Source organism: Vipera ursinii (assembly GCF_947247035.1).
Source record: "Vipera ursinii genome assembly, chromosome: 3".
Taxonomy (NCBI): Eukaryota; Metazoa; Chordata; class Lepidosauria; order Squamata; family Viperidae; genus Vipera; species Vipera ursinii.
In genome coordinates this window covers 9,330,262-9,353,646 of record NC_139516.1, presented here as the reverse complement: position 1 = coordinate 9,353,646, position 23,385 = coordinate 9,330,262, and the positions used below count along the sequence as shown (strand labels likewise).

Below are 23,385 nucleotides of genomic sequence, written 5' to 3'. Positions count from 1 at the left end.
AACCAACCATTATCATTAATACATAACGTTAATTCGTACAGTAATACCTAACAAGGTGCAGCCCTAGTAGGCAAATTGTTCATTGACTTCTGTATGGAGATTCTTAATCCCAAAGGCGCTTTATTCAAAAGGTAGTTGGACTTTGTTTTTCCTTTAAAACAGGAAATCTCAAATCTCGCTTGTAGAATTTCCAGCCATGGGTTAGTCCTTGATGGCATTCACACAATACACTTAACCTTGAGGGGACTGAATTTCTTATTTTCTAACTTGACCCAGCGTTGGTCAAGTTAATCAACGCTGGCCATAAGTCAATCAAATAGCCGAGGTTGACGTTGGCAGCCACTAGCTGACCCAAAATTTGGCAGATCAGATTGTGTAACCTTGGTTGAATTTAAGGAAGGCTCTGATGCTTCTTCTGAATGCTGCTTCATTGCTGCAAATTTAGTGCTGGTATTTGAACCAGGCTGCAGCACACAATGATAGCCTGCCCAGCAGAAAAGAGCAGCTGCGTTGAAGGTTATTTGCAAACTGGGAAGAAATGACTTTCCTTTTTCTTTGAGTGTAATTGGATGGAGTCATGGATTGCAAACTTAATATTATGGGTTTTTTTCTTTCTTTGCTGATAGCTGGGCCTTCTAATCCGGGAGCGTTAAATGTGTTACTGAAAAAGGGTGTTTTTTTTCTGGACATGCTATCTGCGAGTCCCAGCTGCTTATCATTCTTAAGGTTTTAGTAACTAGCCATGATAATCTAGACAGGAATTTCACTTCCTACGGTATCTCACCCTGGATGTTAAATTAGCATAGAATCACTGGGGGAAAAAGCTATTTCCATGTAAGGTAAAGGTAAAGGTTGCCCCGCACTTGCGTGCTAGTCGTTTCCGACTCTAGGGGCCGGTGCTCATCTCCGTTTCAAAGCCGAAGAGCCAGCGCTTGTCCAAGGACGTCTCCGTGGTCATGTGGCCGACATGACTAGACGCCAAAGGCGCACGGAACGCTGTTTCCTTCCCACTGTAGTGGTCCCTATTTTTCTACTTGCATTTTTACGTGATTTCGAACTGCTAGGTTGGCAGAAGCTGGGATGAGTAACAGGTGCTCACTCTGTTACGCGGCACTTGGGATTCGACCCACCAAACTGCCGACCTTCTGATCGACAAGCTCAGTGTCCTAACCCACTGAGCCACTCTCTTTTTATTTCATACCTGTTCACACAGCACACTAAACCTTGAACTCAGGTTTAAAAAGGAAATTTTTCTTTAAATTGAGCTTGATTCTTGGTGACCTTAGAACAATTTTTTGCAACCTCAGCTATTTTAAGATGTGTGGACTTCAACTCCCAGAATTCCCTAAGCAGCTATGCTGGCTGGGGAATTCTGGCAGTTGAAGTCCACACCTCTTCACATTGTGAGGTTGAGAAACACTGCTTTACAGATACCCTAGACTTCTTGGTAATAGTACAGCAATGTTTGCCCTTGCCTTTTTCCAGGAGATACAGATTCCTAGTTTAGCATCTACTCTTGGTGGTCTCCCATCCATGTATGAATGAGATCCAACTCTGCTTGGTTGTAAAGTTCTTACAAGGTCAGCTTGGTGCTACCATGATTCCATCTGATTTGAATTACAGCTTAGTTTTCTTATTTATTCAGCCAGCCAGTCATTTTATGTCTGTCCTTGACTAGCAAAACAAATATTTGAAAGAAAAAGAGTCTAATTTATCTGGTTGAATATCAATACAGCCTATACAGCACAGAAATTGTCTAGAATAAAACAAGCCATGTAATCATGTAACATTACAAGCACTATTGTAAGTTTAATTTGGAGCATGGAAATTAATATAGTGAAGCAATTACAATAAGGCAATTAAGTGATTATTTAGAATAACAGAATGGGGAAATTGCCAGTCTAAAGTACAGAACCATTATAATGCCAAAATCCATGGGAAAAAGGGGTAACAGCTCTCTTATTTAACTTCATTTTATTTATTTTTAAAACTATTTTGTAGACCTTTTATTTGTGTATTTTTCTGGTATATTTTTACTGGGTGTTTTATTATATGAATTGCCCAAAGTCCTTTGGGACTGCAGCAGTTTCTAAATTTGGGTAATAAATAAAAAAATGTGACCTGTTGCACTGCCTGAACTGCATTATGATTTAAAGCAGTGTTTTTCAAACTTGGCAACTTTAAGATGGCTGGCTAGGGAATTCTAGGTATTGAAGTCCACCCATCTTAAAGTTGTGAAGTTTAAAACGACGGCTTGGTCTCACTATATGCCTTTGTACCTGGGCCTAGTTTTCTAGCACCAGCACCACCTGTTAAATTACAGGTGGTCCTCAGCTTACGACCACAATTTTCATTGCTAAGCAGGAGTTTTGCTCCATTTTACGACCTTTCTTACCACAGTTGTTAAGTGAATCACTGCAGTGGTTAAGTTAGTAACATGGGTTGGTAAATGAATCTGGCTTCCCCCATTGCCTTTGCTTGTCAGACGTTTGCAAAAGGGGATCACATGATCCCCGGGACACTGCGACCATCATAAATATGAGTCAGTTGCCAAGCACCTGAATGTTGATCATGTGATCACAGGGATGCTGCAGTGGTTGTGCGAAAAACGGTCACAGGCCATTTTTTTCAATGCCATTGTAACTTTAAACAGTCACTAAACAAATTGTTATAAGTGGAGGACTATTTGTTCAACCCATCCAATTCCGTTTTAGCCCAATCCGGCATGTTGTGTGAACACAACTTCTGCATCTCCTACCAAAAAATGGCGCAGACTCAACGATCACTCTTGAGGAGATTTTTGTTCTATTGGTGATCCTAATATCAAAAGTTCAGATCTCCTTGAATAAGTTGTCACCTAGCAGATGAGCTCTCTGACTCATCAAAACACAGAATTTGGAGTCACGGTGCGTAACTCTGTCGCAATCTTAAGCCAACTTTCTTTCTTTTTTTGCTGTCAAGCAAATTTGATGCCAAATGAAAGCAAAAACATTTGGGGCAATGCGATAAAACTTCATTCAACCCAGTGGACTTTGGATGCAACGGACCAAACAGACCTGATGACATTGGCAATTTCATCATCGCATAAATGGCATCATTTGTTTCACCTGCTTATAACTAAAAGGGCCACAAATGCTCTCCAATTCAATTGCTATTGGGGAATAAGGGGCACCTTCCTCACATTTTTCTGTTCAACTGGATTTTGATTGTACAGTCATCCCACTGCCTATGACAGCTTCGGCCCTTCCAGCTAGTCCCTTCATCTGGTCCTAATTGAAAAGATTGTGGGTATGGGTGGATGAGACTCTGTGTGTGTGCGTGTTTGTGTGTGTGTGTGTGTGTGAGAGAGAGAGAGAGAGAGAGAGAGAGAGAGCGAGACCAAAGAACCTTTTGTGCTTCAGTGATCCTCAACTTATGACCAGTTGTTTAGCAACCATTCAAAGTTACAGCAGACCACAAAAATGGGACTTAGGACCCAGTTTCAAAGTTCTGAGGTCTGCCTCCCCCATGTGGTCATGTGACCAAACTTTAGGTGCTGAGCTGCCTTTGCAGCCATTTACAAGATCCCGCAGCTGTGACTGTAAAAACTGCCCATAGAGAACAATGGATTCGCTCAACAACCATGGGATTTGGAAATTGGAAGCTGATCTTCTTGAAAGCAGCCACTTCAGCTTGCCGGCTGGCAATAGATTGGCCCCCATCTGATTAGCAATAGCAATAGCACTTAGACTTATATACCGCTTCTTGGTGCTTTACACTTCCCCTTAAGTGGTTTACACAGAATCAGTATATTGACACCATTTTACCAGCTTTGGAAGGATGGAAGGCTGAGTCAACCTTGAGCCAGTCAAGATCGAACTCCTGGCTGCGGGCAGAGTTAGCTGGCAATATTGCATTGTACCCACTGCGCCACCACGATTCTTCTAACATCTCTGTTAACATCCAGATGAAAGCTCTCCTCTAAAGATCTGGTGTGGAAAATCTAAATTAAGTTGACAACAATGTGGGGTTTGAATTTATGTTTTTTAATTGATGCTTTGTAATTCACTTCTTATGCTGTCAGTTGCCTAGAGTCCAGGGAGTATGGCCCAACACTAATAAGGTTATAGGTAAAGGTAAAGGTTCCCCCGCACATGTGTGCTAGTTGTTTCCAACTCTAGGGGCCGGTGCTCATCTCCGTTTCAAAGCCGAAGAGCCAGCGCTTGTCCGAGGACGTCTCCGTGGTCATGTGGCCGGCATGACTAGACACCAAAGGCGCACGGAATGCTGTTACCTTCCCACCATAGGGGTCCCTATTTTTCTACTTGCATTTTTACATGCTTTTGAACTGCTAGGTTGGCAGAAGCTGGGACGAGTAACAGGCGCTCACTCTGCTACGCGGCACTTGGGATTTGACCCGCCAAACTGCCGACCATCTGATCAACAAGCTGAGCATCCTAACCCACTGAGCCACCGCGTCCCACAATGAGGTTATATGACAGTATAAATAAATAAAGATGCCAGGCAACAAGGATTTGTGCAGGATGTTGTAAAAACAAGGTGGTGCCCACAATGATGTGATCGAAAGTCCCTCTGTTATTTAATGCGCGTTGAAACCTGTGGATTTTCAGTCACACTGTTGCGGCCATCAATTTCCCTTGGTTTGACTATACACTGCAAATGTCCTTACCTCCGAAAGTGGCTTACAGTTTTCTTCTGATGTTAACTAGTTGAATATCGTAAGTCGATATTCACATGATTGAATCACGCAGACCAGGAACAATGATGCATTCAGCTAATACAATGGGCACACATTCATACCGAATGACAGAAAGAAGACTATTCTGTTTTGGAAATAAAGGACAAGGTCCAATTGTTATAGCTTTCAAGAGTGGAGAGGAAGAATGGCAGGAACATAGTCACTAAAACTTACTGTATAGAAACCCAGCTTTAGAAATTCAAGGTCTTTTGCTTCTAACCTTGAGCCTTGATGGAGCAGTGAGCTAATGCCTCCTTAAGTAACACCAGCTGCCTGCAATTAGTGCAGGTTCGAGTCCCACCAGGCTCAAGGTTGACTCAGCCTTCCATCCTTCCGAGGTAGGTAAAATGAGGACCCAGATTGTTGGGGGCAATAAGCTGACTTTGTAAAAATGCCGCTGGGGCCCCCCCGAAAGCCCTAATAAGCAGGCATATGCATAGAATGAAGGCTACTGCTAAGCACATTGATTTGTGCTTCTTAGATTGTAAGCCACCCCGAGTCTTCGGAGAAGGGCGGGATATAAATGGGATTAAAAAACAAAACAAAAAACCTCTCAGGAATTCCAAGAAGAGAGCATTGCCAAATCACATAATGGTGATCTTGTGCATCTAATAGGTTTAGCGGAGCCAATGTTGCTAAACTCTCATTTTCATTAGGAAAGTGTGGGAAATACTTACTGTATTGTACATACTCGGGAGACAATTGCATCAACACTATTCATTAATTTGCTTTAATGGTACGGACGCTTACATTTACAGGTAGTCCTCGACTTATGACCACAACTGGACCCAAACTTTCTGTTGCTAAGTGAGACAATTGTTAAGTGAGTTTTGCAACCTGATCAGGAGACTGGAGGCTAAAACATAAGGGACAGTTGCTGGAACTGGGTATGTCTAGTAGTTTAATGAAGAGAAGGACGAGGAGTGACATGATAGCAGTCTCCCAATATCTCAGGGGCTGCCCCAAAGAAGAGGGAGTCAAGCTAGTCTCCAAAGCACCTGAAGGCAGGAGAAGAAGCAACAGATGGAAACTAACCAAGGAGAGAAGCAACCTAGATTTGAGGAGAAATTTCCTGACAGAACAATTAACTAGTGGAACAACCTGCCTCCAGAAGCGGTGAATGCTCCAACACTGGAAGTTTTTAAGAAGAGACTGGACAGCCATTTGTCTGAAATGGTATAGGGTTTCCTACCTTAGCAGGGGGTTGGACTAGATGACTTCCAAGGTCCCTTCCAACTTTCTTCTTCTTCTTCTTCTTCTTCTTCTTCTTCTTCTTCTTCTTCTTCTTCTTCTTCTTCTTCTTCTTCTTCTTCTTCTTCTTCTCCTTCTCCTTCTCCTCCTCCTCCTCCTCCTCCTCCTCCTCCTCCTCCTCCTCCTCCTCCTCCTCCTCCTCCTCCTCCTCCTCCTCCTCCTCCTTCTCCTTCTCCTTCTTCTTCTCAATAACAACAACAATAATAATGTCCTAGTTGGGGAATGAAAGGTCCACAAGAAAACCACCAAGCTAAAGATGGAACCAAGGACCCCACCATTCAACCCTGAGCTACAAATATTCTCTTCATTTGGTATAGCCATCAAATCTCTGGAATTTATCGTCCTCTCTGGTGCCTAAGAGGAAACTGCTTTCTGAATTGGAGATGAAACCAACAGACTATTTCTTGTTAGCGGGTAGCTGCCAAGGATCAGCCAGAACACATAACTGAGTTTTGAGATTTGGGAAAATCAGTTCCTCTGGAGATCATCCATGAATCCACACTGAGTAGAATCCTCTTTCAAGCAATGATTGTTAATCAATTTCCCGGGACAGCTGCATAGAGAAAGCACATCTTCTCCATGTCCACTAGGTGGCAGTCAAGGACCAGCAGATCCATAGGTTTTCTCTTATGGCATTAATCACCATGGATTTTGCCCTGGAGATGTCCTTAAGGCAAACTCAAGCAGAGGTTTTGGTGGCTTTTATACTGGGTGAATTAAACAGAGTCCAAAAATAAGAATTCTGGACAACCGTAATATATTCCTGGAGTTCAGTAACAATTTGGACGTGTCATACTGTTTTCTTGGCAACCATTCAGAAGCAGTTTGTCACTATCTGCTTCCAGGATGGAATAATAGGATTTATTATTGGTGGTCTCCCATCCAAGTACTGACCAGATTTGATCTTGCTTAGCTTTCTAAACATCAGCCACGGCTGGCTAATTGCTCCACCTAATGAGACACAGGGCAAAAGCCCGAGTGTTTCTCCCATTGACTGCTTGTTGGAAGGCTGGAAATGGTGATCATGTGACCCTGGGAGGCTGCAACCATTGTAAATACAAGTTGGGTGTGAAGCACCCACCCACATTTTGATCACATGGCCTTGGAGATTCTGTGACAGTCATAAGTGCGAGGACTGATTGTAAGTCACTTTTTTCAGTGCCGTTGTAACTTCAGTCACTAAACGAATAGTTGTCAATCAAGGACTACCTGAAATAAATTTGAAACGTGACTCAATCCCCAACTGTGCTTCAGGAAAGAACATCAGAGCAAGCTGCGATAAGGCAAGCATGCTCAGGAATGAGTGATAATATTTTAACGCTCAGAAACTTTGCAAATCTGAGACGATCAGGGAATAAAAGTTTAATTAAAGATATGAAAACAAAAACAGTGCGAACCTTGCTGACGATCAATCAGGGAACTGTTATTACATTTGTTAAGCAGAAAACTGGGACGCGGTGGCTCAGTGGGTTAGGACGCTGAGCTTGTCAATCAGAAGGTCGGCAGTTTGGCCAGTCGAATCCCGAGTGCCACGTAGCAGAGTGAGCGCCTGTTACTCGTCCCAGCTTCTGCCAACCTAGCAGTTCAAAAGCACGTAAAAATGCAAGTAGAAAAATAGGGACCACTACGGTGGGAAGGTAACAGCGTTCCGTGCGCCTTTGGCGTCTAGTCATGTCGGCCACATGACCACGGAGACGTCCTCGGACAAGCGCTGGCTTTTTGGCTTTGAAACGGAGATGAGCACTGGCCCCTAGAGTCAGAAACGACTAGCATGCACGTGCGGGGGAACCTTTACCTTTACCCAGGGCTTTTTTTGTCATAGAACGCTCAGAACGGAGTTCCGGCACCTTTTTTGGATGGAACCTTGTATGGTAGGCAAGGTGGGTTTTATGACATGTGTGAGTTCCGGCACCTTTTTCTTTTACAAAAAAAGCACTGCCTTTACCTAAGCAGAAAACTATACATATATAGTAGAGTTAAACTTCGTGATGATATTTCCCTGGGGAATTTAATTGCCAAACCTCTATCATGCATATCAGCGTGATTTGAAGGAAGGAGTTGAAAGGAATACTTTACAGAAGATGAGGAAAGAAATGTAACATCTGCAATAAAGTGGGACATTTCATTACACGGAGGAAAGAAAATAGGACACATTTTATTAGATAAAGAATGCAGACTTGAAATCACAGACAACAAAGAAAGATAATGAGATGGAGTTGCAAAAACAGTGAGGTGCAGACCAAGAAATAATATCTATGTTACTAAAAAGTTGCTTATTTGAAATTGGGCATGATTGTAAAAGAAAAAAAAAAACAAATTGCTTCAGGTTAACGTATCTGCAATAAGGACATGCCTTGATGAATCTTATCATGGAAAAATTGATTTAGCAATTGAAATGTAAAGAGATCTATGTGGAAAAAACAGTATTAAATTGAAATGCCTGGTGAATCATTACGAAAGCAAAAATATAGTACAGGTAGTCCTTGATTTACAACCGAAATTGAGCCCAAAATTCCTGTTGTTAAATGAGACATTTGTTAAGTGAGTTTTGCACCAATTTATGACCTTTCTTGCCGCAGCTGTTATGTGAATCACTGCAGTTGTTAAGTTAGCAACCCGGTTGTTTAAGTGAATCTGACCTCCCCATCCACTTTGCTTGTCAGAAGGTTGCAAAAGGGGATCACATGATCCCAGGACACTGCAACCGTCATAAATATGAGGCAGTCTGAATTTTGAACACGTGACCATGGGGATGTTGCAAAGGTCATAAGTGTGGAAAATGGTCATAAGTCACTTTTTTCAGTGCCGTTGTAATTTCAAACAGTCACTAAATGAACTGTTGTAAGTCGACGACTACCTCTATTACAATAATAGTATTTGTAGCTGAATTGGATCCTAATGATATAGGTCTCTGCTATTGACAAAGTGTTGATTTAACAGCTAACCAGCTTATGTAATGTAAGATGCAAGATGTAATGATGGGAATGACTCAGCAGGGTCTGTGTCTCTTTAAGAACCTTTGTATAAAGGGAAGGCTCTGCTGAAGTGTTCTCTCTATTCTGTTTCCTGCTGTAATTGTGGTTTGTTGGATCTTGCTGTATTAGCAAGGGTATGTATATTGTTCCTGGTGTATGATATTATAGTTAATGTAAGATAAACCACCATTTAATACAAACCACCGTTTACTGTGTTTTACTTCTGGGTTATCTCAGCGCAATAAGATTGTGCATGCTCTGACAGCTATCTCATGCAACAAGCTGTAAAACTATGCTTTAAAATGGCATCATTAGAAAAACAGAACGACTAATTTGCAGGAACTTATGAATCCTTATGCATGTACAGGAAGTTTGGACAATAATAATCCTGCAAAATTGCAAGAAGATTTGGTCACAGAGATGAATCTGCCATTAAAATGACTGAGTTTTGTCGCTGCTAGAAAAAAAAGGGATAAAAATATACTTGTTGCTTAAAGGAAAGAGGAAACCTTCCCTAGTCATTCAAGGCTTTTTTTCCAGATGTTTATGGTCCCATGCCAGTCAAACTAAGGGTGAGAAAATATATGTAACATTCATAGGCTGTCACTCAAAAGTATATTTGGACATACCTCTGAAACATTTAAGGAATTCAAACTGTTGGGTGCTTGTGTGAAAACAGGTTCAAGTTGAAAAAACAAGGAAATTAAGGTCTGATCATGGAAGAGAATATTGTCACTGGGAATTTGAAAAATATTTGGCAATGAAGATCTAAAATATGAAAAAACCCACACTGTTATAGCTGTGAACAAAATAGGTTTCTGAAAAAAAAAAGAATCAAAGTTTGCTAAGATCAAAAGTTCTTTGTTATTGCAAGATTACCAGACTATTTTTGAGGAAAAGCACAGTTACTCATTTTCAAAATTATTTGCCTATATAAAGTGCAGATAAAACCCTACATGGGGACAGCCACAATCTGTTGCACCTAAAGGTATTTTGATGCAAAGCTTTTCCTTATCCCGGCAGTCCCCGTTTTGTTTAGCAACCATTCAAAGTTACAACAGCGCAAAAAAAAAAAGCTGTACGACCAATGCTAACATTTATGAGCGTCACAGTGTTCTGCAGTCATGTGATTTGGGCACTTCCCAATTGGCTTACAGCAAGCCAAGTTAATAGAGAAGGGAGAAGTAAAATTGTAAGCTGAGGTTATGTGAAGTTTCACTTAACAACTGAATGGGAAATGAGGTCCTAAGCCTGTTGCAGTCAGGTATTTTTCTGCTTTGTAACCACAGCACTTAGCCTGTTACTCGTCCCAGCTTCTGCCAACCTAGCAGTTCGAAAGCACGTAAAAATGCAAGTAGAAAAATAGGGACCACTACGGTGGGAAGGTAACAACGTTCCGTGCGCCTTTGGCGTCTAGTCATGCCGGCCACATGACCATGGAGACGTCCTCGGACAAGCGCTGGCTCTTCGGCTTTGAAACGGAGATGAGCACCGGCCCCTAGAGTCGGAAACGACTAGCACGGATGTGCGGGCGAACCTTTACCTTTAATATGTATATGTATATGTATATGTATATGTATATGTATATGTATATGTATAATTCAAAGATGCTACATCATGTCTACATTTGCCTATTTGCAAACACTCTGATTAGCTTGCTTGCCTATTTTCCTATCCCTGGCTGATTCAGGTGCCTTGTTGATCTTCTCTGGAAATTTAGTGTAAATTGAGAATGACGTCTATCTCTTTGGAACCTGCATGAGAACATGATAGTTATCAGTTATGCCGGAGGACAAAAATGACATAATCTTCTAAAGTCTTGTAAGCTGCTGTCGGAAAGTTGGCTAGTATTTACCTAATGTGAGCCCAAATGTTCCTTTAGCCCAGGGGTCTTCAAACCTGGCAACTTTAAGACTTGTGGACTTCAACTCTGTCTGGCTGAAGAACTCTGGGAGTTGAAGTCCACAAGTCTTAAAAGTTGCCAAGTTTGAAGACCCCTGCTTTAGCCCAAGGATGGGCAACAATGGCCCCTTTATGACCTGTGGACTTCAACTCCCAGAATTCCTGAGCCATCACAGCTGAAGACCATATTATTCAGAGGGAGATCCCTGATGAAATGCTTTCATTGCATGTCAAAACTAACCCTGGAGCTCTGTTAATTCCTACAGGAAACGCCTATTACGAGTGTGCTTATCTTATCTTCTTAAATGTAGAATTCTAGCAAATTATTTTGCAAAACAATAATGACATAACACTTCAGATTGTGCAGAAATTTAATCAACGCAGCATTGATGAACCAGTACTTGGCAATGTTTTAGGTAGTTTTGGCACCAGGGTGCTCAGCCTATCAAATGCATTTCTTTTTTAATTCATGTACAATATCTTTATTGCCGTGCATCCTGTGAAGAAAGCACTAGAGTACCCGAATTTATAACCATTCATTTAGTGACCATTTGAAGTTACAACGGCACTGCAAAAAGTGACTTAGGACCGTTTTTCCTACTTATGACCATTGCAGCACCCCCGTGGTCACGTGATCAAAATTCAGACATCTGGCAACTGGTTCATATTTATGACGGTTGAAGTGTCCCAGAGTCATGTGATCCCCTTTTATGACCTCCTGACCAGCAAAGTCAATGGGGACGCCAGATTCACTTAACAACCGTGTCAGTAACTTCACAACTGCAGCAATTCACTTAGCAACCGTGGCAAGCAAGGTTGTAAAAGGGAGCAAAATTCACTTAGCGAATGTCTTGCTGAGCAGCAGAAATTTGGGGCACCATGGTGGTCGAGGACTACCTGTTCTCTTACTACCAGTATAATCAGAGAAGTGATTCTTAAAATTATCCTACAACGCCCAGCTTGAGATGTCCGACTTCTCACGATTTCGGTTGTGATAGCAGAATAACTGCATATGTAGGTTTGTGCTAAACACGGAGGGATGTTTAACCTGAGCAGCTAGAATACCTAAAATTCTTTGGTGGCTGTCGTAGGATTCTTGATAGGAACCGGAAAAGTTTGACTGCAGCTTAGTCTACAAAGCAAGTCCGAGGGAGAATGCTTTTAAGCTATGTCTCCTCGTGCTCATGATGTGTGAAAGCAGGACTGTGGTTTGCCGTGTCCTTCGTATCTTGTGGACCAGGCAGGCTGTGGGTGGCTGCATCACTCTCTCGTCCCCGAACTGACTTCTTGCAGGCTGTGGAGAAGAAACGGAATGAATGGAGCATTAGACAGAGTGCGCTCTGGGATATTAATCTTCTCTCTGAAAATCACTAATACAAATAGTCCTCGATTTACCACCATAACTGGTGGTAAAATGTTGACTGGTGGCCCCCAGGGGGAGGGCGTTCTCTGTGGGCGCGCTGGATTTATGGAACCATCTTCCGGTTGAGCTCCGGATGGCGCCCGACCTCCGCTCCTTCCGGCGCGATCTAAAGACTTACCTTTTCGAACAAGCTGGCCTGGCCTGATGGGATGGGGTTGGGTTTTATTAATGTGTTTTAACCTATTTTTTAATGTGTTTTAACTTATTGTAAGAGTTGTGGGCATTTTGTTTAATCTCTTTTAATTTTTGTATTTTGTCTTTCAACATGTACTGCCCTGTTCACCGCCCTGAGTCCTTCGGGAGAAGGGCGGTATACAAATAAAATTAATAATAATAATAATAATAATAATAATAATAATAATAATAATAATAATAATAACTGGGACCGGAAAGCCAGTCATAAGTTCTTACACTCATATGACTGGACCTTTTTTAAAATATTTGTTGCATTGGTCATTAAGCGAATCATGGGGTTACAAGTGAACAGCGCAGTGGTTAAGCAAACCCATTCTTCCAAATGTGCTTTTTTTTTTTCTGGAAATTGCCAAAAAAAAAACAAAACAAAAACAAAAACAAACAAAATCCAATGACCTTGGAAACCAGCAAAAAAAAAATAATGTTACAAATTGTGGTTGTGTGACTGCGCGACACCACAAGTGGTCATAAAGAAGAGCTGGTAACCAAGCTCTCGAAATGCAGTCACGTAACTGTGGGAGATGGGATTAGTAGAGTGACATTTCACAAAGGCCGGTAGTGTTTTACAAGCTGCAAAACACCAGTTCCAAGGTCGTCGTAACTCCAAACAGTGGTAAAACGACCGGTCGTATATTGAGGACTACTTGTAATGGATAAAACACAGTCAAATGTAGTGTGCTTTACTATCTGAAACTTGAAAAAGAATAAAATACCCCTGTGGAGTTGCCAACCATGGGGTCCCTTGGTTGATCTGGCGGGACTGCAGAGTGGGCCAGCTTGAGCAACCAGTGGGTGTGGCCAGAATAAAGTGGGCAGGGCTACCCATCTTCCTGCAGTTCCCTTTCCCCAACTTCTGTCACTTTCCTTTTTCTGTCTCTTTCTCTGGCACTTAATTTCTCTCTCTATTCCACTTATAAAGAAGGTCCTTCAAGTGCTGAAGAGCTGTGGTGCCACAGTGGTTAGAATGCGGTACTACAGGCTATTTCTGATGACTGCCGGCTGCCAGCAGTTCGGCAGTTCGATCCTGACCGGCTCAAGGTTGACTCAGCCTTCCATCCTTCCGAGGTCGAGAAAATGAGGACCCAGATAGCTGGGGGCAATAGGCTGACTCTGTAAACCGCTTAGGGAGGGCTGTAAAGCACTGTGAAGCGGTATCTAAGTTTAAGTGCTATTGCTATTGCTGAATGAAGCAGGACGCTGATATGGTGGAATCGCTAGAGGGCTTGGACCGAAACTGACCATCATTTTTTAAAGGAGTGATCAAGATTAGAGGAAACCCTACACTTTACTTCACCCAATAGGCAAAATAAGCCGATGGGAGCCTTTGTCTTTTTTAGAATCGTTTTTTTTAAAAGAGAGACACAGCTACAAATAATAGCCTGCTGACAATGTTCAGCAGTGGGGCCCTTGGTGGTCTCTGAACTTGGTGGTTTTCTTGCAGACATTTCATTACCCAACTAGGTAACCTCATCAGAGTTAGAAGGGGGTGGGGTTTGTTCTGTTTATATACAGTAGTTTGCCCTCTTGATGTTATTGACAGTGTTCTTGGTGGTTCCTGGACTAGGCTGTTATTTACTGATAGCTTGCTTGCCTATCAAGTTCCTTGATTGGGGTATTATTTATTTTTCGATCTAGTTGGTCTAGTACAGGGGTTGACAACCTCGGCTCTTTTATGACTCGTGGACTTCAACTCCCAGAATTCCTGAGCCGGCATGGCTCAGCTTGGAAACCTCTCTCTTTCCCCTCAGCATGCCTGGCTCAGGAATTCTGGGACTTCAACTCCCAGAATTCCTGAACCAGCATGGGGGGAACTATGGTCCCCTCATGACTTGTGGACTTCAACTCCCAGAATTCCTGAGCCAGCATGGGGGAACTATGGCCCCCCTTATGACTCGTGGACTTCAACTCCCAGAATTCCTGAGCTGGCATGGCTCAGCTTGGAAACCTTTCCCTTTCCCCTCAGCATGGCTGGTTCAGGAATTCTGGGAGTTGAAGTCCACGAGTCATAAAAGAGCCGAGGTTGCCTACCCCTGGTCTAGTATTAACTCAGAGCAAACCCCACTCCCTTCTATTACTGGTGAAGTTACCTAGTTGGGTAATGAAATGTCTACAAGAACACACCCAAGCTCCGAGAACACCAGTGACCCCTCAGTTCCACCCTGAGCTGTAAATATTCTCTCTCATAAATTCAGCAGTGTGATCCAGGTTAGAGGGCTTGCTCCAGTTTCTTCTACTCTGCTGCCTGTTTAACATCTTCCCAGCCCCAGCTCTGGGAGGGCTAAACAAGAAAAAAAAGCGCCATTAATATTTTCCATCCAGATTAATCAGAGCTTGTCGGAAAGGCACGGTGGCACTTGTCAAACATGCCCCATTTTAAAACCCTGCAACCACCATATCTCTCTGTTAGCTGGCCAACTCGGTTCTCTCCCAATTTTTGTCCGGGCAAACAGAACGAAGGGAGGAGTTTGGGACGCGAAGTGTTTAAATTGTTATCAGGCCAGAGAGTGTTTGTGCCCAGCCTTTATCAATGTCCTGCTTAGTCACACCTGTAGGAAATACCTGTACAACGTAGTCTATTGTTAGCAGCTTACCCCTTCTGTAGATCCTTGTTTGTAGAATAAACACCATTTGTGTGAAAACGCTTTTGTGCAAAGTCAATAATTCTTTCAGGGAACCTGGGCGTGCTTTGTCAATCAAGGTTCCTTCGAAAAGGCCAAGTAAACAAGCAGGACTGTGTGTGTACCACACTTACTCAAGTTGAAGTTTTTCCCCTTTCCCTCTCCAAGCTGGGGTTTGGATCACCATTTAGAGAAAAGCCCACTCCGTGCTAAAACGCCGGAGTCTCTGCTCCGCGTCTTATCGCAGCGCAATTGTATAACTTGGGTTAAATATTTATACAGCATGGAATCCAGGATGGAGGGAACAACAGGCCCATAATTCCTTCGGCAGTTTTCTTCTTGAACCAATCCCATCAGCAATTTGTCAGAGCCCAGAGGACACTGTTAGAAAAGATGGTAGTAAACCTAAAGAGGCATGGAAACCTGTCTATATAGTCCTCGATTTACAACGGTTCATTTAGGGACTGTTCGAAGTTACAACAACACTGAAAAAAAAGGGACTTATGATCGCTTTTCACACTTTCGACCATTGCAGCATCCCCAGGCTCATGGGATTTACATTCAGATGCTTGACAACTGACTCACATTTATGACAGTGGCAGTGTCCCGCGGTCACGTAATCTCCCTTTGCGACCTGCTGACAAGCGAAGTCAATGCGAAAGCCAGATTCACTTAACAGCCGGCTTACTAATTGAAGAACTGCAGTGATTCACTTAACAAACGTGGTGAGAAAGGTTGTAAAAGGGGGCAAAACTTGACAAATTTCTTGCTCAGCGACATAAATTTTGGTGGTTGTAGGTTGAGGACTACCTCCTGTAGTTGACAATAAGGATGGAGTTTGAAAGTGGGAGAGAGAGATTGACAGAGATCTAATTCCACATAGTAGAAGTCAGAGGGAAATACACTAAAAGCATGAAGGTCTAAAAAGAGAAGTGGGAAACTGTGGCTGGGTAAGAATCAAGTTTTCCAGGGCTCTTGAAAGCATCCAGGTTACTGGAGGAGGAAAAGAATGGATATTGCAATCGTAATTTTACTGGAATGAACCGGGTGAAAATATTGCCCTTTTGCAGGGAAGTTGCAAACACACTTAATACTCCTTCCTCCTCCTGTTTTTTCCACAACAACCTTGTGAGGTGGACTGGGCTGGCTTTCATGCCTAAGGAGTAGAACTCATCATCTCCTGATAATTGGCCAAAGTCACCCAGCCGGCTTTCATTAGTAAGGCGGGATTAGACTTCCCAGTCTCCTGTGATTGGCGTAAAGTCACCCAGCCGGCTTTCATGCCTAAGGCGGGATTAGACTTCCCAGTCTCCTGTGATTGGCGTAAAGTCACCCAGCTGGCTTTCATGCCTAAGGCGGGATTAGAGTTCCCAGTCTCCTGTGATTGGCCTAAAGTTGCCCAGCTGGCTTTTATGCCTGTGGTAGGATTAGAACTCGTGGTCTAGTTTCTAAGCCGGCACTTTAATCCTTGGTTATATTTATGGATTATTTTATGCACAAATCAGGGCAATGTATGACATTTTGGGATGCAAAATCTAAAATAGTTGTAAAGGAAGAATTTTGTACCTTTCGTTGACGAATCGTGGCCCCTTTTCCGTTTCTTCTGCAAATTCTGAATGTTCTCAGAAACATAGCAGTATTCGTCTTTTACCGAAGTTCTTGAGAGAGCTGTTTCTTCACGAGTACCAACCGTCTATATAAATCAGAGAAATGGATAAAGACAGGTTTAAGATGAATGAAGAAAAATGTCAGGTGATTTAAGGCAGGGGTCAACTTTAAGACTTGTGGACTTCAACTCCCAGAATTCCTCAGCCAGCTTGGCTGGCTGAGGAATTCTGGGAGTTGAAGTCCACAAGTCTTAAAGTTGCCAAGGTTGGGGACTTCTGATTCAGGAAATCTGTCCTCTTTTCCACTTACATTGAAAATACTGCTCGGGTTTTCACAAATGTTCAAATCAGGTCTGGTTATATTCCCATGACCACAGGGACATGTGCTTTTAGGTACAGCCATAAGACAAGCGGTTCTTATTGTGGTTTAAATCAGGCGGTCACTTAGTAAAGACTTGTGGACTTCAATTCCCAGAAATCCCCAGCCAGCTTGAGTTGAAGCCCACAAGCCTTAAGGAGGCCAAGTTTGAAGGCCCCTGGCTTAAATAATAAGCCTAATGAGACAGGAAGCAATTACAAAACTCTCAGACCCGTAGTGAGGAAGCTGAAGATCTCTAGAAGTTCCTGAATTACAGTACAGGTAGTCCTTGACCTAAGACTCCAAGTGGCTACTAAATGAATGGTCGTAAAGTCAAAGACTACCCGTACTCTTCTCAGCCATCCATATCAACAATGCCAATAGGAAAGATTGTTTGGAATTGTAGTTCAGCAAAATCCAGAAGACCCAATTTCCCAATCCTGTTTGATGATGTCATATCCCATCTTTGAAAGACAGGATGACTTTGACCCCTTCAAAACATGGAAACGGACCTCACTCTCAGATACGACGGTCCCATCAGAATCATCCTTCAGTGAGTCAGCATCGCCATTATCTAAAAGAGACAAAGGCATATAAGGAGATCAACGTCTGTCACAAGGTCTAGCAACGCCATTTTTCCCCCTCTTTTTTTTTTTAGTAGAGGAAAGTATGTAGGGCAGAAAAGGGTTTTTCCCCCTTAAGGGCTGAGAAAACAGAAAAGCACGTGGTTTTCTAATCGCCAGGATCAGGGATAATTCATACAGTATTGCATAAGTATTTGTGAGTCCATTGCTCAGTTGCGTGTTTGACTTCTGCTTTATTTGTAGAAGGTCCCATGTTCCAGTTTTAGAACATAGAATAATAGAGTTGGAAGGAACCTCAGAGGTCTTCTAGTCCAACCCCCTGCTAGAATAGAATAGAATAGAATAGAATACAATAGAACAGAACAGAACAGAACAGAAGAGAAGAGAATAGAATAGAACAGAACAGAGCTGGAAGGGACCTTGGAGGTCTTCTAGTCCAGCCCTTTGCTCAAGCAGAAGAACCTATACCATCTCAGACAGGTGAATGTCCAGTCTCTTCTTAAAAATCTCCAGTGATGGAGCGCCCACAATTTCTGGAGGCAAGCTGTTCCACTGATTGATTGTCCTCACTGTCAGGAAGTTTCTCCTTAATTCCAGGTTGCTTCTCTCTTTGATCAGTTTCCAACCATTGTTTCTCGTCCTTCCCTCTGGTGCTCTGGTGAACAACCTGGCCCCCTCTGCCTTGTGGCAGCCCCTCTGATACTGGAACACTGCTATCATGTCTCCCCTATTTCTTCTTTGGTTGTCCAGTCACTTTTTAATAGCTTCCACGATGGAGCACCCCACCTTCTAAAGGCAAGCTATTCCCTTGGTTGATTTTGGTACTGAAGGAGGCAATGCTTGAGCTCTGTAGACTCTGGGGAGCTGTTCCAAATCAAAATGTTGACCTGGACTCAGGGTCTGATAGGGTGGGGCTCATTCAGGACTGTATAAAGTCGGATGAGTGCCAAAAATTTCTAGTCGTTCTTGATGAAAGGCTCAAAGTTCCACAGTTGAGCACAAAAGGCCAACTGTCTATTAGACTCCAAGTTTACTTAAACTCCGAGGTGTTTGTTTAACAAGATTTATGGTACACGTAATCCTGGATGGGAGCCTTCCCTTGTAGGAGAAATGAAATTACTGGTTGAGCAACTTTAAACATTTCCTGGGAAGATGACAAGGGCTCTCTGGAAGCTACACATGACAGCTGGTGAGAAAATGAAGGATCTCAAGTTTCATATTCTAGCAATTTGTCCGTCCTGAAAAATGTCTGTCGCTCAAGAATGGGTAGAACTCCAACGTGCATTGAGATTACTGCTCTAGAACCAGTGGTTCAGCAAGCCATTTTCAAATTTGGATTAATTGATATCTGATGTAGCTGAAAAGTACAGTAATCCTTGACTTAGGACCACATTTGAGACCAGCATTTCCGTTGCTAAGCAAGGAAGTTGTTAAATGACCTGCACCTGGTTTTACCATGGTTGTTAAGCAAATCACTGCTGTGGTCATTAAACATATCCCAATTGTCTTTGCTTGTTAGAAGCCATCAGGGGAGGTCATGTTTATGTAGAGTATATTGGAGGTGGTTACCCTTTGAGAGCTGAAGGCAACAGAATTTCATTTTAATGCAAGCTGCCTAGTGTACATTTAAAGTGACAATAAAGTTATTATTCTATTCTATTCTATTCTATTCTATTCTATTCTATTCTATTCTATTCTATTCTATTCTATTCTATTCTATTCTATTCTATTCTATTCTATTCTATTCTATTCTATCCTATCCTATCCCATCCCATCCCATCCCATCCCATCCCATCCCATCCCATCCCATCCCATCCCATCCTATCACTATTCTATTCTATTCTATTCTATTCTATTCTATTCTATTCTATTCTATTCTATTCTGTTCTGTTCTGTTCTGTTCTGTTCTGTTCTGTTCTGTTCTGTTCTGTTCTCTCCTCTCCTCTCCTCTCCTCTCCTCTCCTCTCCTCTCCTCTCCTCTCCTCTCATTATTCTATTCCAGACATGTCAAACACAAGGCCCGGGGGCCAGATCCGGCCCGCGAAGTGCTTTCATGCGGCCCGCGAAGCCATCCTGGAAACAGTGAGGGAACGGCCCCCACTGCCTTGGCCCTGGCCCAGAGACCCTCCTCCTGCCAGAGACCCTCAGATCAGTCCCACTCCTGCCCAGGCCCCCATAGGCACCCTTGATGCCAACGATGTAGAGCTGGCCACGCCCACCCAGTAGGCCATACGCACTCTAGCCACGCCCACCCAGTAGGCCATACGCACTCTAGCCATGCCCACCCAGTAGGCCACGCCCACCCTGGCCACACCCACCCGGCCCCCTGAGGGCAACTGCAATGCTGATGTGGCCCTCAATGAAATTGAGTTTGACACCCCTGTATCTATTCTATTCTATTCTAATTCTATTCTATTCTATTCTATTCTATTCTATTCTATTCTATTCTATTCTATTCTATTCTATTCTATTCTATTCTATTCTATTCTATTCTATTCTATTCTATTCTATTCTATTCTATTCTATTCTATTCTAGTCTAGTCTAGTCTAGTCTAGTCTAGTCTAGTCTAGTCTAGTCTAGTCTAGTCTAGTCTATAGTCTAGTCTATAGTCTAGTCTAGTCTATTTTTTATTATTCTATTCTATTCTACCCTACCCTACCCTACCCTACCGTATGCCATCCTATATTCGCCTTTATTCGCTAAAGGGTTATTGCTTGCAAGCCCACATATGGGATTTCAATATAACTGGAGAGGGTGCTTTGCTGCTATAGGTAGCTATGCTTGTTTCTTTCTGATCGCTTGTTCCTGTTTGAACTTCTCAAAGCTTCATTTTGGTCAAAATCATCTCCCTCCCTAGCTCAAAAAACATCAGCAGTACAGTTGGAGGTTCTTTTTAACCTAAATAAAATTGAACATTGATTCATTAAACCAGGGTATTCTAGGAGCTGCAATTGCCTACAGCTCAAAGGGACGGTTCCCCATTCCTGCTTTAATTCAATTACCTCCTCTGGAAGTCGCTATTCTAAAACATCCTATATCCCGTATATACAGAATAACAGAATTGGAAGGGACCTTCTAGTCCAGGGCTAGGCAACCTTGGCTCTTTTATGACTCGTGGACTTCAACTCCCAGAATTCCTGAGCCAGCCACGCTGAGGGGAAAGGGAGAGGTTTCCAAGCTGAGCCATGCTGGCTCAGGAATTCTGGGAGTTGAAGTCCACGAGTCATAAAAGAGCCAAGGTTGCCTATCCCTGAGGTAATGCTTAACTAATACACTGAAATGGCCTAGATCAGGGGTAGGCAACCTTGGCTCTTTTATGACTCGTGGACTTCAACTCCCAGAATTCCTGAGCCAGCCATGCTGAGGGGAAAGGGAGAGGTTTCCAAGCTGAGCCATGCTGTCTCAGGAATTCTGGGAGTTGAAGTCCACAACTCATAAAGGAGCCAAGGTTGCCTAAAACCCTGTTCTAGCCCAACCCCCTGCTCACAGGAGACCCCTGGTCTGTGGACCGGTACTGGGCTGCGGTATGCCAGCAACCGGTCTGCACAAACAAGCAAAGCCCCATTTGGGGATGCAGACAGCACACAAAACCAACCCCCTCCGTTCTGTGGAAAAACTTCTCTCCACGTAACCGGTCCCTGGTGCCCAAAAGGTTGGGGACCTCTGCCCTATGCCATTTCAGACAAACGGCTGTCCAGTGTCTTATATACAGTGTGTTCCAATCTCCCAAAAAGCGCAAAATATGGCTCTCTTTTACCTGGCTGCTCAGGGTCTTGATTCTCTCCTCGAAAAGGCATCTGGACTTCTTTGTCAGCAGTGGAATCATGTGAAGTTGTCTTGGACATGGCAGCTGGTTGTGGCAAAGATATCTGCAGAGGCCACAGAGTTTAAGAGAGAGAAATGTTACAGCTTTACAAAGTCTTGTAGCATTCACAAGGACTATGCTAGAGGACAGAACATGGAACAATAGGACTGGAAGGGATCTTGGAGGTCTTCTAGTCCAAGCCCCTGCTCAATCAGGAGACCCTGTTCAATGCCGGACAAATGGCTGGCCAGTCCGTTCTTGAAAACCTCCAGTGATGGAGCACCCACAACTTCTGGAGGTAAGTGGTTCCAATGATTAATCGTTCTCATTGACAGGAAATTTCTCCTTAATTCTAGGTTGCTTCTCTCTTTAATTATTGTATTCACGTGAGTGGAAGATTTACCATCTGCATTTGTACCACAGGGCAACTTTGGCTAGTTGGCACAGTAAGCCCTCAATTTAACAGATTTTGGCTTAGCAGACTTCAAATACAATGGACAAAATGTACATCTGGGTTGCATCCCCAAAGTTTAGACTTCTCTCCTACGTGGGGGAATGTATAGAACAGGGATCTTCAAACTTGGTCCTTTTTTATGACTTGTGGACTTCAACTCCTAGAATTCCTCAGCCAGCGTGCTGAGAATTGAAGTCCACAAGTCATAAAAGGGCCAAGTTTGAAGACCCCTGGTATAGAATGTGTAGGCCTTGGAGAAGGGTTGTGAAGATTGAAGGACTATCAGCATCCAGGGAAAGGAAATATAAATAAAGGGGAAAACCTTTAAGCAACATTTAGTTTTGATGGGTATTTCAATGGAAACACTTTGTCATTGCTTATTTCATTGTTCTATTATTTTGCTTCCGTTCTCTTTACACTCTTACACTTCTTCTTTTTTTATTATTGTAAGCCTCCTAGAGTAGCCCCCTGGCGAGATAGGCAGCCAATAAATTTAACAAATAAAAATAACGAATAAAAATAATGGAGAACACTTCCCCAGAATGATTTATTAAATTGAGGTGTCACTTATTTCCTTTTGTCGGGACTTCATTCACAAGGTTAACTCAGATCTTAATCTATTTTTCAAAATATTGAATGAAACTCAAAATTCAGTTAAAGGTAAAGGTAAAGGTTCCCCCGCACATGCGTGCTAGTTGTTTCTGACTCTAGGGGCCGGTGCTCATCTCCGTTTCATAGCCGAAGAGCCAGCGCTTGTCCGAGGACGTCTCCGTGGTCATGTGGCCGGCATGACTGGACGCCAAAGGCGCATGGAACGCTGTTACCTTCCCACCGTAGTGGTCCCTATTTTTCTACTTGCATTTTTACGTGCTCTCGAACTGCTAGGTTGGCAGAAGCTGGGATGAGTAACAGGCGCTCACTCTGTTACGCGGCACTCGGGATTCGACCCACCAAACTGCCGACCTTCTGATCGACAAGGTCAGCGTCCTAACCCACTGAGCCACCGCGTCCCTTAAAATTCAGTGAATTCAGTATTAATTGAAGTCAATTCTCAGGGACCATCAATACTTTAGTGTAGCATAACGGCCTAATTAAACCTTAGCTAGGCCAACGCTATTGACAGCCAAGTGTAATTGTAAGCAATTATAAGTGGCCTCAAAGTACAGGTAGTCCTCAACTTGTGACCACATTTAAGCCCAAAATTTATGTCGCTAAGTGAGTTGTGCCCCATTTTTATGAGCTTTTGCCACAGTCGTTAAGCGAATTGTGTAGTCCTTAAGTGAATCTGGCTCCCCCCATTGACTTTGTTGGAAGCCAGCTGGGACGGTCACAAATGGTGATCACATGACCCCAATACACTGCAACAGTCATAAATATGAGTCAGTTGCCAAGCACCCAAATTTTGATCACGTGACCAATGAGTTACCACAGTGGTCACATGTGTGAAAAATCGGTCATAAGTCATTTTTTCCAG

At 43.0% G+C, this 23,385-nt stretch overlaps 1 protein-coding gene across 4 annotated transcripts in view; it reads right to left on the bottom strand.

Annotated features, from left to right (window-relative positions):
• Positions 1-10,429: 10,429 nt before the first annotated feature.
• The window catches only part of RBBP8NL (RBBP8 N-terminal like), a 43,129-nt gene continuing 30,173 nt past the window's right edge, over positions 10,430-23,385 (bottom strand). For all 4 annotated transcript variants that reach the window (XM_083360843.1, XM_083360844.1, XM_083360845.1 and 1 more), the window contains 4 exons: positions 21,410-21,521; positions 17,580-17,641; positions 16,669-16,795; positions 10,430-12,160 (listed from right to left, as the gene is read on the bottom strand). In XM_083360843.1, coding sequence (XP_083216969.1) covers positions 12,033-12,160; positions 16,669-16,795; positions 17,580-17,641; positions 21,410-21,521 — 429 coding nt within the window. In that variant the 3' untranslated portion in view covers positions 10,430-12,032. The remainder of the gene's footprint in view (positions 12,161-16,668; positions 16,796-17,579; positions 17,642-21,409; positions 21,522-23,385) is intronic.